The 13,258-nt window shown below is 41.4% G+C and overlaps 1 protein-coding gene across 1 annotated transcript; it reads right to left on the bottom strand.

The window, feature by feature from the left end:
• Positions 1 to 1,395: 1,395 nt before the first annotated feature.
• Positions 1,396 to 2,215, bottom strand: LOC118736510. Its single transcript, XM_036466583.1, has one exon. It carries the CDS (start codon positions 2,120 to 2,122, stop codon positions 1,490 to 1,492), a length of 633 nt encoding a protein of 210 aa, XP_036322476.1. The 5' UTR covers positions 2,123 to 2,215; the 3' UTR covers positions 1,396 to 1,489.
• Between the last annotated feature and the right edge of the window lie 11,043 nt (positions 2,216 to 13,258).

Raw genomic sequence — 13,258 nt, 5'->3', positions numbered from 1 at the left:
TTCGGGCCTGCCTTGTTATCTGGTTAAAAATTATTATTCTCTAGTGTATTTTGTTTTTGTATACATAGTTAAAAAAATATCCACATAACCAGATAACCAAGCAAGTGTGAATACTCCAATTATGATTTTAAAGCAGTACTCAGAAGCTTAAAAAGTGCATGACACTCCTCCCAGTTGTGTGCGCTTAAGTGGCCCAGGCTTGCAGCTCGCGTTATGGCTTGCGAGAAAAGCTTTGTAGCCATTTTAACTTTTTGCCTCTACGGACCAAAAACGTTAAGGTGGCTGCTATTTATTTTGTGTGTGATGGACAACTCGGAGGAAGTGCACGAGAGCAACTCCACAATGATGTCCTTCTTCACTTCTTTGCCTTTCAGAATAAAGCCGCTATCCAAAAAGTGGTTTCGCAGGATCTTTATTAAATGCAGTGCATCGGGAAATACAAATATATGCTCATTGGGACAGGGGAACCTAAAAATAAAAACGTTTTATAAATAAGAAAGACATCAGTGCTTTAGAATGTTATTGTAACTTAGCATGGAGTATCATATGTGACGCCCAGCTCGTTAAAGAGCGCCCTGTTTGTGCCACCCAAATCACTTACAACAGCTACAATAGACATTAATCCTGTAAAAGCAATGAATAGTTATATGTTATATGCGTATATATATGTATATATAGGATATATCTAATTACATACCGCGTAACATTGCTACTTGTACGTAGTCTACTGGCGCGTATGTAGTATCGGAAGATTTGTCGTAAAAATAAGCTTTGCGTATCTTCATTTCATCGAAGCTCAACACGCATATCTTCTGCACTATATCAAGCTGCGTGGCGGCCGACAAAATTTTCAACACAGGTTCGATTACGCCTGTAGAAATTGTAAGTTTGTTGGCCCAAAACTGGAGCGTGCGCACAGCAGGAAGAGGAAACCCCCATTTCTTCAGCAGCCTGTACACTTTGGCGCTGGTCTTCTGCCCATCTCAAAACCTTGTTTCCCAGCCTTAGCTTTTTAATTTGCCCCGGAGTGAATATTGAGAGGAGCTTTTCCTCAATATTTTTTTGCTCGAACTCTACTTTTTAAGGCGCAGCTGGAGGCCAGCGATTTCTTTTTTTAAGGTCTTTTCAGTTTCTCGCAAGGCGCTTTTTTCTCGCGTTAACGTTTCGCTGTATTAAACCAGTTATTTAACCAGTTACTTAAAAAATATACACATTACTCAAATAATATTACATCTCCAGCTTCAGTTGTCTTCCAAACGCTGTTTGGAGCAGTTTCGTAAACGCCGATTTTCCCAATCAAGCGATTCACTACGGAAAATTTATAAAAATGTTTACGTTATGTATACAAATCGTTACTTCGTATACACTTGCATTTTTTGGCTAAATCGCGCTTTTTCAAATTCAGCCTCCTTTTTTAAACCTTCCCTGTGGGATATAAAAACCGTTGTAAAATATGTTTATTACATCTAGAGCGATGTATTTATTTAACTTACACTTGTTGCTGCAACAATTCTTTTTGGTTGGAATTCTTTTCGTTTGCGACTTCCATCAATGGCAACCTTCCAGGCACAGCTATGTTATCTTGTTCATCGGCGTCAATTACCCGTGCAGCTTCCAACAAATCACCTGTACTGAGGTCATTCCTCTTCACCTCATGAACATCTTCGGCGTCAATTATCCGTGCAGCTTCCAACAAATCACTTATGGTGAGGGCATTCCTCTTCATTTCATGAGGGCTCTCTGCCTCTTCAAGCAATTTGGCAGCCTCCAACAGGTAACTAATGCCTGAATTGGGGTACCGTTTCTTACCCACTGTCGGGACTACCCCCTTTTTGAGCTTACGATATTTCACCAATCCTAGTACATAGTTCAGTCCAATCAAAGTTTCATGTACACATATATGGGTAAGAAAATTATGATATTTACCCATGTCAACTTTCAAAGCGTTTGCAAAATCTTCCGGCAGAAAGTGTTCACTACATACTCTTGCAGTTGAGTCTACCTGTCGCCCGCAAAAGTCCATCCACTGCTTGCGTAAGTTTTCATCTCTTGGGAGACGGTGAAAACTTATAGAACGGTCATTATAGAACTCGTTTTCGCATCCTAATACGGCACACTTCATTTTAAAATAATTTTCACCCACAATTTTTAAAAAAGTTTAAACACAATCGAAAATAAACCGCTTTGTACAATATGAACCAGTCGCAAAATGTAAACAAACATCTGTAAACAAAGAACAGCTGACGAACCCGCTTTTTTGCTATTTTTTTCTCAAAACCGGTTACAAATACAACGTCGCGTTCTTACGTGATCTTGTCTTTTTGGTTCATGCTACAAAGTATGAATACATAAACGCATTTTCGAAGGTATGTTCATAAAAACGATTACTGTAATCGAAGGATCCTCCATATTTTTAAAACTTTGCCTTTATAGTTGCAATTTGTAGTATATATACGCATCTATCCTTGCAACTTGGTAATACAAAAAAAAACTTCTACATATACCTAACATATTTATACAAAAATTTTGGTTTAATAGACGCTTTCCCGATCTGCTGGCCATACTTCTAATGATAATTGCTAATTATAATTATTTAGAGTTCAATTTTAAATTAAAAATTGGTTGTACGGCCCGAACGACTCACCCTTGTTGCAGCAGGCTTGGGTGTGGCCTGCTGTTGTCGTAGTCGCTGGTGTTGCGCGCTATTGTTGCTGTTGTTGCGCACTGTTGCTGCTGTTGATGGGCGCTGTTGCTGTTGTTGCGCACTGTTGCTGCTGTTGTTGCGCGCTGTTGTTGTTTCGACCGATGTTGTTGCTTTCCGGGGTCGCTTCACCGTTGTTGTGATCTTGCCGGTATGGTGCCGGCAGCGGTGTTGCTTCACCGGTGTGGTGATCTTACCGGTGTTTTGGTCTTGCCGGCATTGTGCCGGCAACGGTGTTGCTTCAACGGTGTGGTTGAGGCTGATGTTGCTGTTGTTGCGCGCTGTTGTTATTGTAGTTGCGCGTTTTATTTGTCGCTGTAGCGCGCTGCTGTAGTCGCGCGTTGTTGCACCCGCTGCTGTGGCGGTTGTTGCTGTCGCCCGGTTGCTCACCCCGGTTGATGACGTTCGTTGTGTGTTGTTGCTGTTGTGCGGTGTTGCTCTCGCGCGTTGTTGTTACAATGATGAAGTAGGTAGAAAAGCAACAAATTGAAAAGTTAGAAGGAGCAGATTACAAACTTTTAGGGCATTTCTTTGCAATTGTGGTGAAGTTCGCAATTCGGGTGAGGCCATTCCCAGTATTTTTGCATAGAACACCGTCGAACTTTACAAAAAGTACTTATTTTAAAAAGATTTTATTAATAACTTTAATAACAAATACCTAAAAAAACTACAAGGCTCCTGCAGTTAAAACTATATATCGCACACCGTCTTCAAAAGAGTCACAACTCAAAATTTGGCATTTTTGAAATTATGCGCTAAAAATGTACACAGAGCTTTTATTTAACTTTCAGCAAAAGATGGAGAAAATTTTTGTTACAATTTGTTAAAAAAAAAACCTAGCTAAAGTCGCCCTTGCCCATATGATGAGCATGTGCTTCGAAATAGTTTTTCGCATTTTCTGACGAACGTATTTGTGACTCTTTTGAAGACGGTGTGCGATATATGCAATCAGGAGAACTGACCCTCCTTTCAATAGCTACCTTAATACGGAACTCCGGGGATGCCAAACTAAATTGCAGTCTAATAAAATATTGCTCGGAAATAAAAATTTTTTGTTTTAAATTTAAGCTAGTGCTTTTGATACACGTGTATGTTAACGTTTTTTGATTCGGGTTGCGTGTTTGCACCCAGCACCCTAAAATCATTGCACAATTTACCAAACTGTACCCCAGTCGACTGTTACTTAATTCGTCCATTGCAAGGTGTATGTGTGATTTCTTGCTCCAAGGTGATCCATTCAAATAACAAAAAGCTGGAGCAGAATAAAGTAATTTAGAGCAAGAAAATTCTCATGAAACCCGGAGAAGCGCTCATTAACACGACTTAAAATTATAACTATTAAGGCTGAGGAACACTTACCTTGATTGCGGCTGATGCTGACGGTTGTTTTACGGTGCTAGAGGCTTGTGGTTGGTGGTGGTGCTTGCAGGCACGCGGTATAAGTGCTGCTCCTCCGACTGGCACCATATTAATGCATTTGGTGTGGCTCTACCGCTTCCGTCGTGTTTGCTGTTGCGGAAGCTCGAGGTGCGGTTGGCACGTTAAATTCACCTTGCTTTAATTGTTAAATAATTTAGTTTGGTTTTTTCACTTGGCCTTGCGCGTTAGGAATTAAACCGAACCGCAGAAATGCTGTTGATTAAAGAAATAAAACTTTTTCCGTGTTTGCCGTATTTGTAAGTTACTTTATAAAATTTTGCACCTCCTCAATTATGTGCATCAACAATTTACATACTACCGTAATTTATGAATATTATTGTACAATTCGTGCAAAACGTTTACTACTACACTTTATTTTCTTTGTTTTTTTTGTTTGTTCACTTTCCGCCCATTCCACTACGTTTGGTTGTCGAGTCTGAGAATAATTGGCCGACTGTGGTGTTGCCAGCAGGTTTTTATCCTCTTGCACTGCGGGAATTTAGAAGAATAACGGACACTGCGTCATTTGGACTTGTTCCGCTACTCTTCCAAATGGAATTTGCCGCAGTGTAAAGAGGAATATCAAAAAAAAAATCCGGGGTTGCCGTGACTCCTTTGCAAGTATTTTTACCGGACTTAACCGCAAACAAAATCTTTAAAAATTGCTAGTTTACAAATTTGACAGTTTCGTGGTGAATACGAACGTCAGAATTTTATCTAGCTCATGTGCTAGGTAAAATTTGACAGCTTCTAAGTGTAATCAGCTTTATTATGAGTTTCATTTTTTTCCGGACCGGTTCACTTTTCAACTTTTGGTTTCCATGTATTTAATATGGGCGGATGAACAATTTTCGGGCGAAACTCAGGATAAGGCAGAATATTGTGGGCGGCAGTAAAGAATGAAAATCAAAATGGAATCCGATAAAACAAAAGAACGTACGTTACTTGCAAGTTATAAAATGGATTTGACAATTTCAGTAACACACAAAATTAGAGCTTCGCACGAGCGTGGGTTTGGGTTTTGGCACAGTCCGTATGTCAAAATATGGATAATGTTGCCGCCAGAATGTTTTAGGTGCAAAGAAAACGTAGTTATCAAACTAGTAAGTTACCGCAATAGATGCCAAAATATAAGCCCTGATATTTATTGTGCCCGCATTCCAACAGCTGTGCCAAGTGACAATCAGCGACAACTGTCCGTAAGGAACACAGCTATCGTCAAAATGGCAGACTTTCAATGCGGTTTTAGCGTTGCCGTACGCTCTACAAAAATATGACATGGTGAAATTTCTGACATGCTATCGGGTGCACTAGAGTAACCCATAACAAACCTGCTTTACTTCCCGACCCGTCACCGAAGCGAACAGGAAAAGGGGTTAACTGTCTTCCGCTAGACGTCCGGTAGTGTAACTATGTGGTAAGATCAGTAGAACGTGCGGCACGACTCACCCCTGAGATATAGAGTCTCAGAAAAGAGAAATCTTTAGCCGGGGAAAAAAAATAACACCCCGTAGTTACGTCAGGTGCCAGTTAGGGTTCGTCCGACTCAGTATTGGTAGTCTAATAAGTTAAGTTTGATGTTACGAAAATACCGAAGTCAACGCATTTACTATACTCCGCGTCAGTATTCGCTTGTAATGCTGGGTGGACTCGTTATTGTGTAGCCGGTCTCTGAAACAATAAGCCTACTGATCTGGTTAATACTGAGCCGGGCTCCTAACATTCTGGCATTTGTAGAACAATGAATTTTATGATTTAAAAGGTTCAATCAGGGGTTTCAGTACGTCAGGGTGGCTCTCGTAATTCTGGAAGAAAAAAATATTAAAGGTTAGGTCAGAGTTTGCCGAGCATATTTGACTCGGAAACTCAATCCCGGTTGCGTAACTAAGTGTGGGTTGAAGTGGCGTTCTATGCGAAATGCTTAAGTCAGAATTACGCCGAGTAAACTCTGGGAAAATTTCAAGTCCGGTATTGAGGTGGTTCTCTATTGTTTTAGGCCAGAGAAGCCTACCCCCCAATTGCCGAACTTAGTCGGCATTAACACCCTGCTCCCACTAGTTCAACTTCGCTAAGAAGAACACAGGGCAAGCTGTCCTGAAAAGAACACTTGGCCGCGAGTTTATAGCCGTCCGGCGGCTGGGAAAAACCTGTATATATTTATTTTGTTTCCTATTCATTATGGCTTTGCGGCCCAATAGACATTTTCTTAAAGGAAAACTCGTCAAAACTCCGAAAGATATCAGACATTTTGATAAGGAGAACTCGTCAAAGCTCCTAAAAGACAATCCTAATGAGAGTGCGGATTGTCAGGCAGTTCACGACTCCCGCTGGGAGCGCGCGTGAACGTGCTATGAATATAGATGCTCGGAGAGGATACTGGGCAGTTTGTCCCCGACCGCCAAAGCGCCCAGTGAAAAAGACAGTAAGAGAAAAAAAGATACTCTATTCGCATTCGTTGGCTAGAGTTAGCCACCGCAAATTGCCGACCTTAGTCGGTCTTCACAGTACGGACCTTCCGCTAGTCCAGTAACTCGTTTCTGTCCCGATTCTCTACTAGGGCAAATTCATATCTGCTAATGAGTTTTCATAAAAAAACGGCCTCAAGCTCATTAAAAATTGTTGAATATAATTGTTATAAGGCCATAAAATAACAGAAAAAAATAACTTAAGGACGAGCACACCTAAAAGTCAAACATTCTAATAATAGACGTATTAACAAAAAACCAACAACCACATGATCATGTGAATTGCAGCGGAATAGCTGCGCTTGATTGTAGTTGGCTTAACAAGTGAAATAGTGGAAATAAGCAACAAGAATTAACAAGGCGAACTTAGCACAGTGCGTAGGCAACTGGCTGAGCCAGTGGGATCGTCGGTTCGAATCCTACTCAAAGAAGTTTGATGAGGAAATATGGTGATTTCCGAAATAGCTATCACTTCTACCATTTTTTCAAATTATTTTTGCTTTTCCACAATAAGTTTTCATTAAAAAACGGCCTCAAGATCATTAAAAATTGTTGAATATAATTGTTATAAGGCCATAAAATAACAAACACAAATAACTTAAGGACGAACACTGCTAAAAGTTAAACATTATAATAATAGAAATATTAACAAAAACCAACAACCAGATGATCAAGTGAATTGCAGCGGAATAGCTGCGCTTGATTGTAGTTGGCTTAACAAGTGAAATAGTGGATATAAGCAACAAGAATTAACAAGGCGAACTTAGCAAAATGCGTGGGCAACTGACTGATTCAGTGGGATCGTCGGTTCGAATCCTACTGAAAGAAGTCTGATGAGGAAATGTAGTGATTTCGGAAATAGCTGTCACACCTACCATTTTTTCAAATTATTGTTGCGTTTCCACAATAAGTTTTCATTAAAAAACGGCCTCAAGCTCATTAAAAATTGTTGAATATAAAAATTTTAGAAAAACGTGATTATTAAATTGAAAAAATTTGCTTTGCTTTCGGATCGCTTTTCGTGACAGATGACAGTGTCACGGCCGGATGTCAGATGCATGGAACCTACCGATCGGTTTGCCATTCAAGTCCTCTGAGTCGTACAAAGCATTGCCTACCTATCGCAGAACACGACACTTGATGTATTTAGGCAAGAATTTAGCATTTATGCCTTGCTTAAAATTGCTAAGAGCGAAGTTCTTCCGGAATACTTCCTGTCCTTCCCCGTAATTCACAACCGTCGTACGTTTGTTGTATGTGTTAGCTGCTCTGTCTTGCGCTTGCTCAAGGTTCTTCCGTATGTGTTCGTGAATGTTTGCTAGCTTGCCAGCTCTGCTTGTAATCGGGACTTCGTCTTGTCTTAGGCTACCAAGTTTCTCCAGTATGCTATAGGCTGACGCATGTTGTATCATATTTTGTCCAAATAACGCGAAGTATGGCGAGCTCCGTATCGACGTATGGTAATCGCTTCTTAAAACCGACAGAATTTCGGGAATATGTTTGTCCCAGTCCATGTGATCTTGTTTGTCCTTCAGGAATATTCTAACTTTCGAAATAATCTCTCTGTTCACTCGTTCAGAGGCGTTAGCCTGCGGTGAGTAAAACCCCATCTTAATGTGAGCAACCCCGTAGTTTTAAAAAAACTGTTGCATCTCCTTCGAAATGAATTGCTTCCCGTTATCACTATAGACGAATTGAGAGACCCCGAAAGCTGGAAAAATCTCTGTACTAAAGAAGCTGTTTACATTTGCCGATGTCGCGTTTTGCATCGCCTTCAAAAATACGTATTTGGAAAAATGGTCTACCACTATGAACAAAAACTGCTTTCTTCGCTTCGATCCTGGATATGGACCTAAGAAATCGCAATAAAGACGCTGGAATGGCCTCTCGGATATGAAGGCATTGCCCATCGGTGGTCTGGACACTTGATTGGTGGATTTCACGGCTTTGCAGGTTCACATCGGTTCACATAAAAGCGTATGTCCTTTGCCATTTGCGGCCAAAAAAGTTTCTGCCGAATACGCTCTAAAGTCTTCTGCCGACCTCCATGATAACTAACATTGGAATCGTGTGAGCATTTAATTGCGAGCTCCGTCAGCCCTTCCGGTAACAACAAATGCCAGAGCGAATCCTCTTCCTCTTCCAGACCTCTTCGAAACATCACTATTTTGTAAACCCTATTTTCGACTATGCGTAGATCGTGTAGCCCTTCGTGATTGTTTTCAATTGTTTCACGAAGCTTCGAGTACTCTACACCGTCGAATTTCGGTGACGCCAAATCAATATCTAGAGGTAGGGTAGAAGAGAGTTCGTCCACGTCAAAACGCGAAAGGGTGTCCGGCACAACCTTTAAAGAACCTTTGCGGTGCTCCATCCTAAAGTTGTATCTTTGCAATAGAAGTAACCATTTTGCCAGCCTGCCTCTCAAGTCTTTTTGTGTCATTAGCCACTTGAGACTTGAATGGTCAGTAATTATTCGAAAAGGCAATCCTTCAATATATGGTCTGAAACGCTTGACACTAACTATTGCGGCGAGGCATTCCAGCTCGGTGACCGTATAACTTCGCTGAGCATTATTAAGTTTCTTCGATACAAAAGCTATGGGATGCTCTGCTCCTTCATCATCGAGCTGGAATAGCACGCCTCCTACTCCTATTTTGGATGCATCACATTGGATCACGAATTCTTTACTAAAATCGGGTTGTGCCAGGACAGGCGCTGAACAGAGTGCAACTTTAAGATTACCAAATGCTTCGACTGCCTCAGGAGTTAGCTTAAATGGGCCAGGTGACTTTCGAAGGCAATCTGTCATTGGACCGGCCAAAACTGCAAAGTTGGTAATAAACGACCTGTACCAATTTGCCATTCCTATAAACCTGCGAACCTGATGAGGAGTCTTGGGAATCGGAAAATCATTTATGGCTTCTATTTTGCCTGGGTCTACTTTCAAACAACCATTCCCTATCAAGTACCCGAGATACCGAATTTCCTTCTGGCAGAACTTGCTCTTCTTTACGTTGATAGTGAGTCCCGCATCCCGCAAGCATTTCGCCACTTCCTTCAGCAATTCCAAATGATGTTTGAAATTTGAGCTGCACACCAACAGGTCATCCAGGTAGACGAAGACGATCTCTCGTAACCGTGAAGGAATAGCCTTATCCAACAGTCGACTCATTGTTTGGGGTCCGTTGCACAGGCCAAATGGCATTACTTTAAAGTGGTACAATGGCTTCCCTGGAACCACAAATGCCGTCTTTTCCTTAGACGATTCCGTTAATTTGATTTGAAAGAAAGCATCCTTCAAATCAATACCACTTATAAAATATGTATCCTTTAACCTGCTCAACAGCCCATAAATATGGAGCAACGGATACGAGTCCTTCTTCATGACCGCGTTCACCTTCCTGGAATCAATGCACAACCTCACCTTGCCTGGTTTCCGGATTAGTACCACTGGACTACACCATGGTGCATTCGATTCCTCAATCATTCCCATCAGGCTACTCAAGCCTTTCAATTTCGCTATAGGCTTCTGCCTGCCTGGGTGGAGAAAGAGGAAAGTGCTTACTTATAATTGGCACTGCATCACCCGTTTCTATATGGTGCGCCACTAAACTGGTTTGACCTAGCCCTAGCTTTTCGAACGAGGAAAACTCCTGAACAACTTCTTGCAATGCTATCTTCTGATCTGGTGTGAGCTGTGAAAGTTTGGCTCATCTTCATTTGGAAAATCTAAACAGGAAACGGTTGGGAATATATCGGGTGCTAACGCGAACGCCTTCCAGAAATCAACTCCCAGGTATGCCTCTTGGATTAATGACGGTACAAGATAACAGCGAATAGTCCTCGTAATATTTTTCAAAATGACCGGTAAAGATATCCGGCCGAGTATTTTCTGCTGATTTCCACCAGCCGTGTAAACAAACGTGCGCAAAGGATGATATTTTAAACTGCTTCTTTTTAGGAAATCTTCGCATCAGTGTTGCCCCGAATCGTAAAAAAGAGCTAAAAAAAGTGGTTGTGGCTAAAAATGATAGCTAAAAATTTTTACTTACATATACATATATAAGTATACACGCAAGCATTTTCAATTTCATAATTTTTCTACTATTTTGTTATTTCTTTCCTTCTTTCTGTACCAGCATGCTGGTACAATCATAATATTTTCAAATAGTTTTTGAGGTCGCAACAGCAGCTGGTACAATCACATCACAAGAACATACACGGTCAATCGACTTGATAGGCCATTTAACAAATTAAGCATATTAAGGGCCGTAAACTTATCTATTTTAAACCATAGTTAAATCGTTAATAGATAATTTACCAGCCCTACCACTTTTACAGTATTTATGTATAAAAACGTAAGGAACATACAATACATATATGTAAATATATAACTGTCTTTCTTAGTTTAAATATTCATCTCTTACATAAATGACAAACAAAAATTAGATCAAATTAAGCATATACAACTTCTTATATCAAGTATAAATAAATTCTCCTAAGGGCTAAAAAAAGGGCTAGAGGCAATCTTAAATTTATGTGGCCAAAAAAATGTATGTAGTAGCTAAATCTAGGCACCAAAGGGCTAAAACGGCAACGGCCAAAAATGGAAACGTTTGCTCCGGAATCCAACAAACCAACAATGAAACTATCGTGTATTTTAATCTTTGCTAGCGGTCACTCCTCTGGTGTTATCAGAATTTTAGTACTTTGCAGAAGTTTACGCATATTTACTCGGCTAGAATATCTTTTCCTACACTGTAGTATATTTTCCGAAGCCACAAGTTTGGGTTCTTCTTTACAAATATCCGCCCTTATCCATTCATAATCCTTTTCTCTTTGCTCTAAACTAACTGGGAATTGAGTCTGGCATGCGATATCCCTAAGAATTCGAACCTGCAGAGGATTGGCTGTAGAAGAAATCATACACCCGGAATGAGAACTATCGGACCTATCTAGGAAAGTATGATGACTCTAGGCGAGAGTCTTGAGGGACTGGTACTACTCTCCGAACTACTGACATTTCCATGCAAACGAACGGTTCGAGCCGGGATTGGCTTACTTTTTGGTTTAGTACAGGAAGCTGCTGCTCCTGTACTCCCTGCTTCGGGGGATAGGGTGCCGAACGTGAATCCCCGATTGCCTTCTCGCTCGGGTTCCGCTTTTCCTGTCATCGATGATCTATGGGGAATCTTGGACTGACCACCTCCTTCTGTCCACACTTGAAACAGAACACGTTCCGAATCGCTTCCTCGCAATAGATGTATGAGATGTATGAGTGTCCCATCTTGCCAAAGTTCCGGCACTGTTTCCCTGAATAGTCCGGTTTCCTAGTCCTATGGAAACTTAGCGCTTCCACTTGCGGATCAAGTTCTCCATCCATTGCTCCTGTCCATTCATCCGTTGTTATAGCCATTGTTGACATGCCGTCCTGAATAGTTCGGTACCAAACTTCTTGTTTCATTCAAGATTTGTTCGCTTTTCCTAGCAACGTCACGTAGCTCATGTAGGGTCTGCGCTCCAGCATTGAAAAGCATCAACTTCAGGCTGCTGTTAACGTTCCTCTTCAATATGTCCACCAACAGGTTCTCCGACATCGGCTCCCTTAGTCTTGCGTTTAAGGCTAATATATCTGTATGAAACGTATCATACGATTCATTAGCCTTCTGACGACGCATTAAGATCTCCATAATGATCTCATGGTTACTCTTTAAGGTGCCGAATTCCCGCCTGATAGAATAACACAAGAAGGGATAAGTCGCATCTGGGTTCTGCTTAGTGAACAACCAATACCACTCCTCAGCTCGCCCTGACAAAAATTGGTGGAAGCTTGCCATCAATTGCTCATCTGTACATTGCGTTAGCTCACACAACGTGTTTAGTTTGAAGAGAAAATCTGAAACGCTGGTCGGTTATTAAACGGGGCTTGTGTCGGATTGCGTCCGATAGAAGCAAAGTCCCTAGTCCCATTGGGTGCGGTTAAGATGCAGTTACCACTGCACTTAATGCGTTCATATTTTCTCGCATTGTTCTCATTTCAGTTCTCATTTCTTCTTGCGAAGTACGTAAGAGCTGATGAAGCCCCCCCACCCATAAATCTCCTGCTGGCGCTCCGCGATTAGAACGTCTACTTCTATCTTCTGCAATACCTTCACCAAAACCGGTATTCCCTGGCAGAGACCTATCATTTTCCTGTCTTCCCGAAAGCATAGTCATGGAGGTAGCGGAAACATTCTGGACCGAAGTCCCAGGTGGTGAGGTGTCAAGTACGTTTGTACTTTGACGCCTATTCACTTTAAGTCCCGGAGCGGGATTGGCTATCGGAATTGGAGGCGGAACTCCTCCAGTATGGTCAGCAATAGTTGAATACATCACCGGAGTATTAGTTGCTGGCATAGCAGGAGTGTTATTTCTCCCGGCCCCTCTTGACTTAACGGCGCTACCTCTCAAAGAGCTACTGCGCGTAAGCCTTTGCTGCGGTTCCATACGGCGAATCAACTTCAATTGGGAAATCAAACAATTTTACTCTTAGGGCCGAGACCAGTTCAGATTTAAAATTCTAAAATGTGCGTAAGCCTTGGCTCCACCGAAGCTCAATGGAAAATCCCAAAAAGTTTCTAAGTAAGGCTTCCTTAATAGCTTTAGCCTAATTAAAAGTCCGAAAAAAAAA

Source organism: Rhagoletis pomonella, unplaced genomic scaffold (genome assembly GCF_013731165.1).
Source record: "Rhagoletis pomonella isolate Grant_MI unplaced genomic scaffold, Rhpom_1.0 Rhpom_scaffold_00003, whole genome shotgun sequence".
NCBI classification, from domain to species: Eukaryota; Metazoa; Arthropoda; class Insecta; order Diptera; family Tephritidae; genus Rhagoletis; species Rhagoletis pomonella.
Note: the sequence above shows the minus strand (reverse complement) of the source record. Positions and strands in the feature narration are given on the sequence as shown.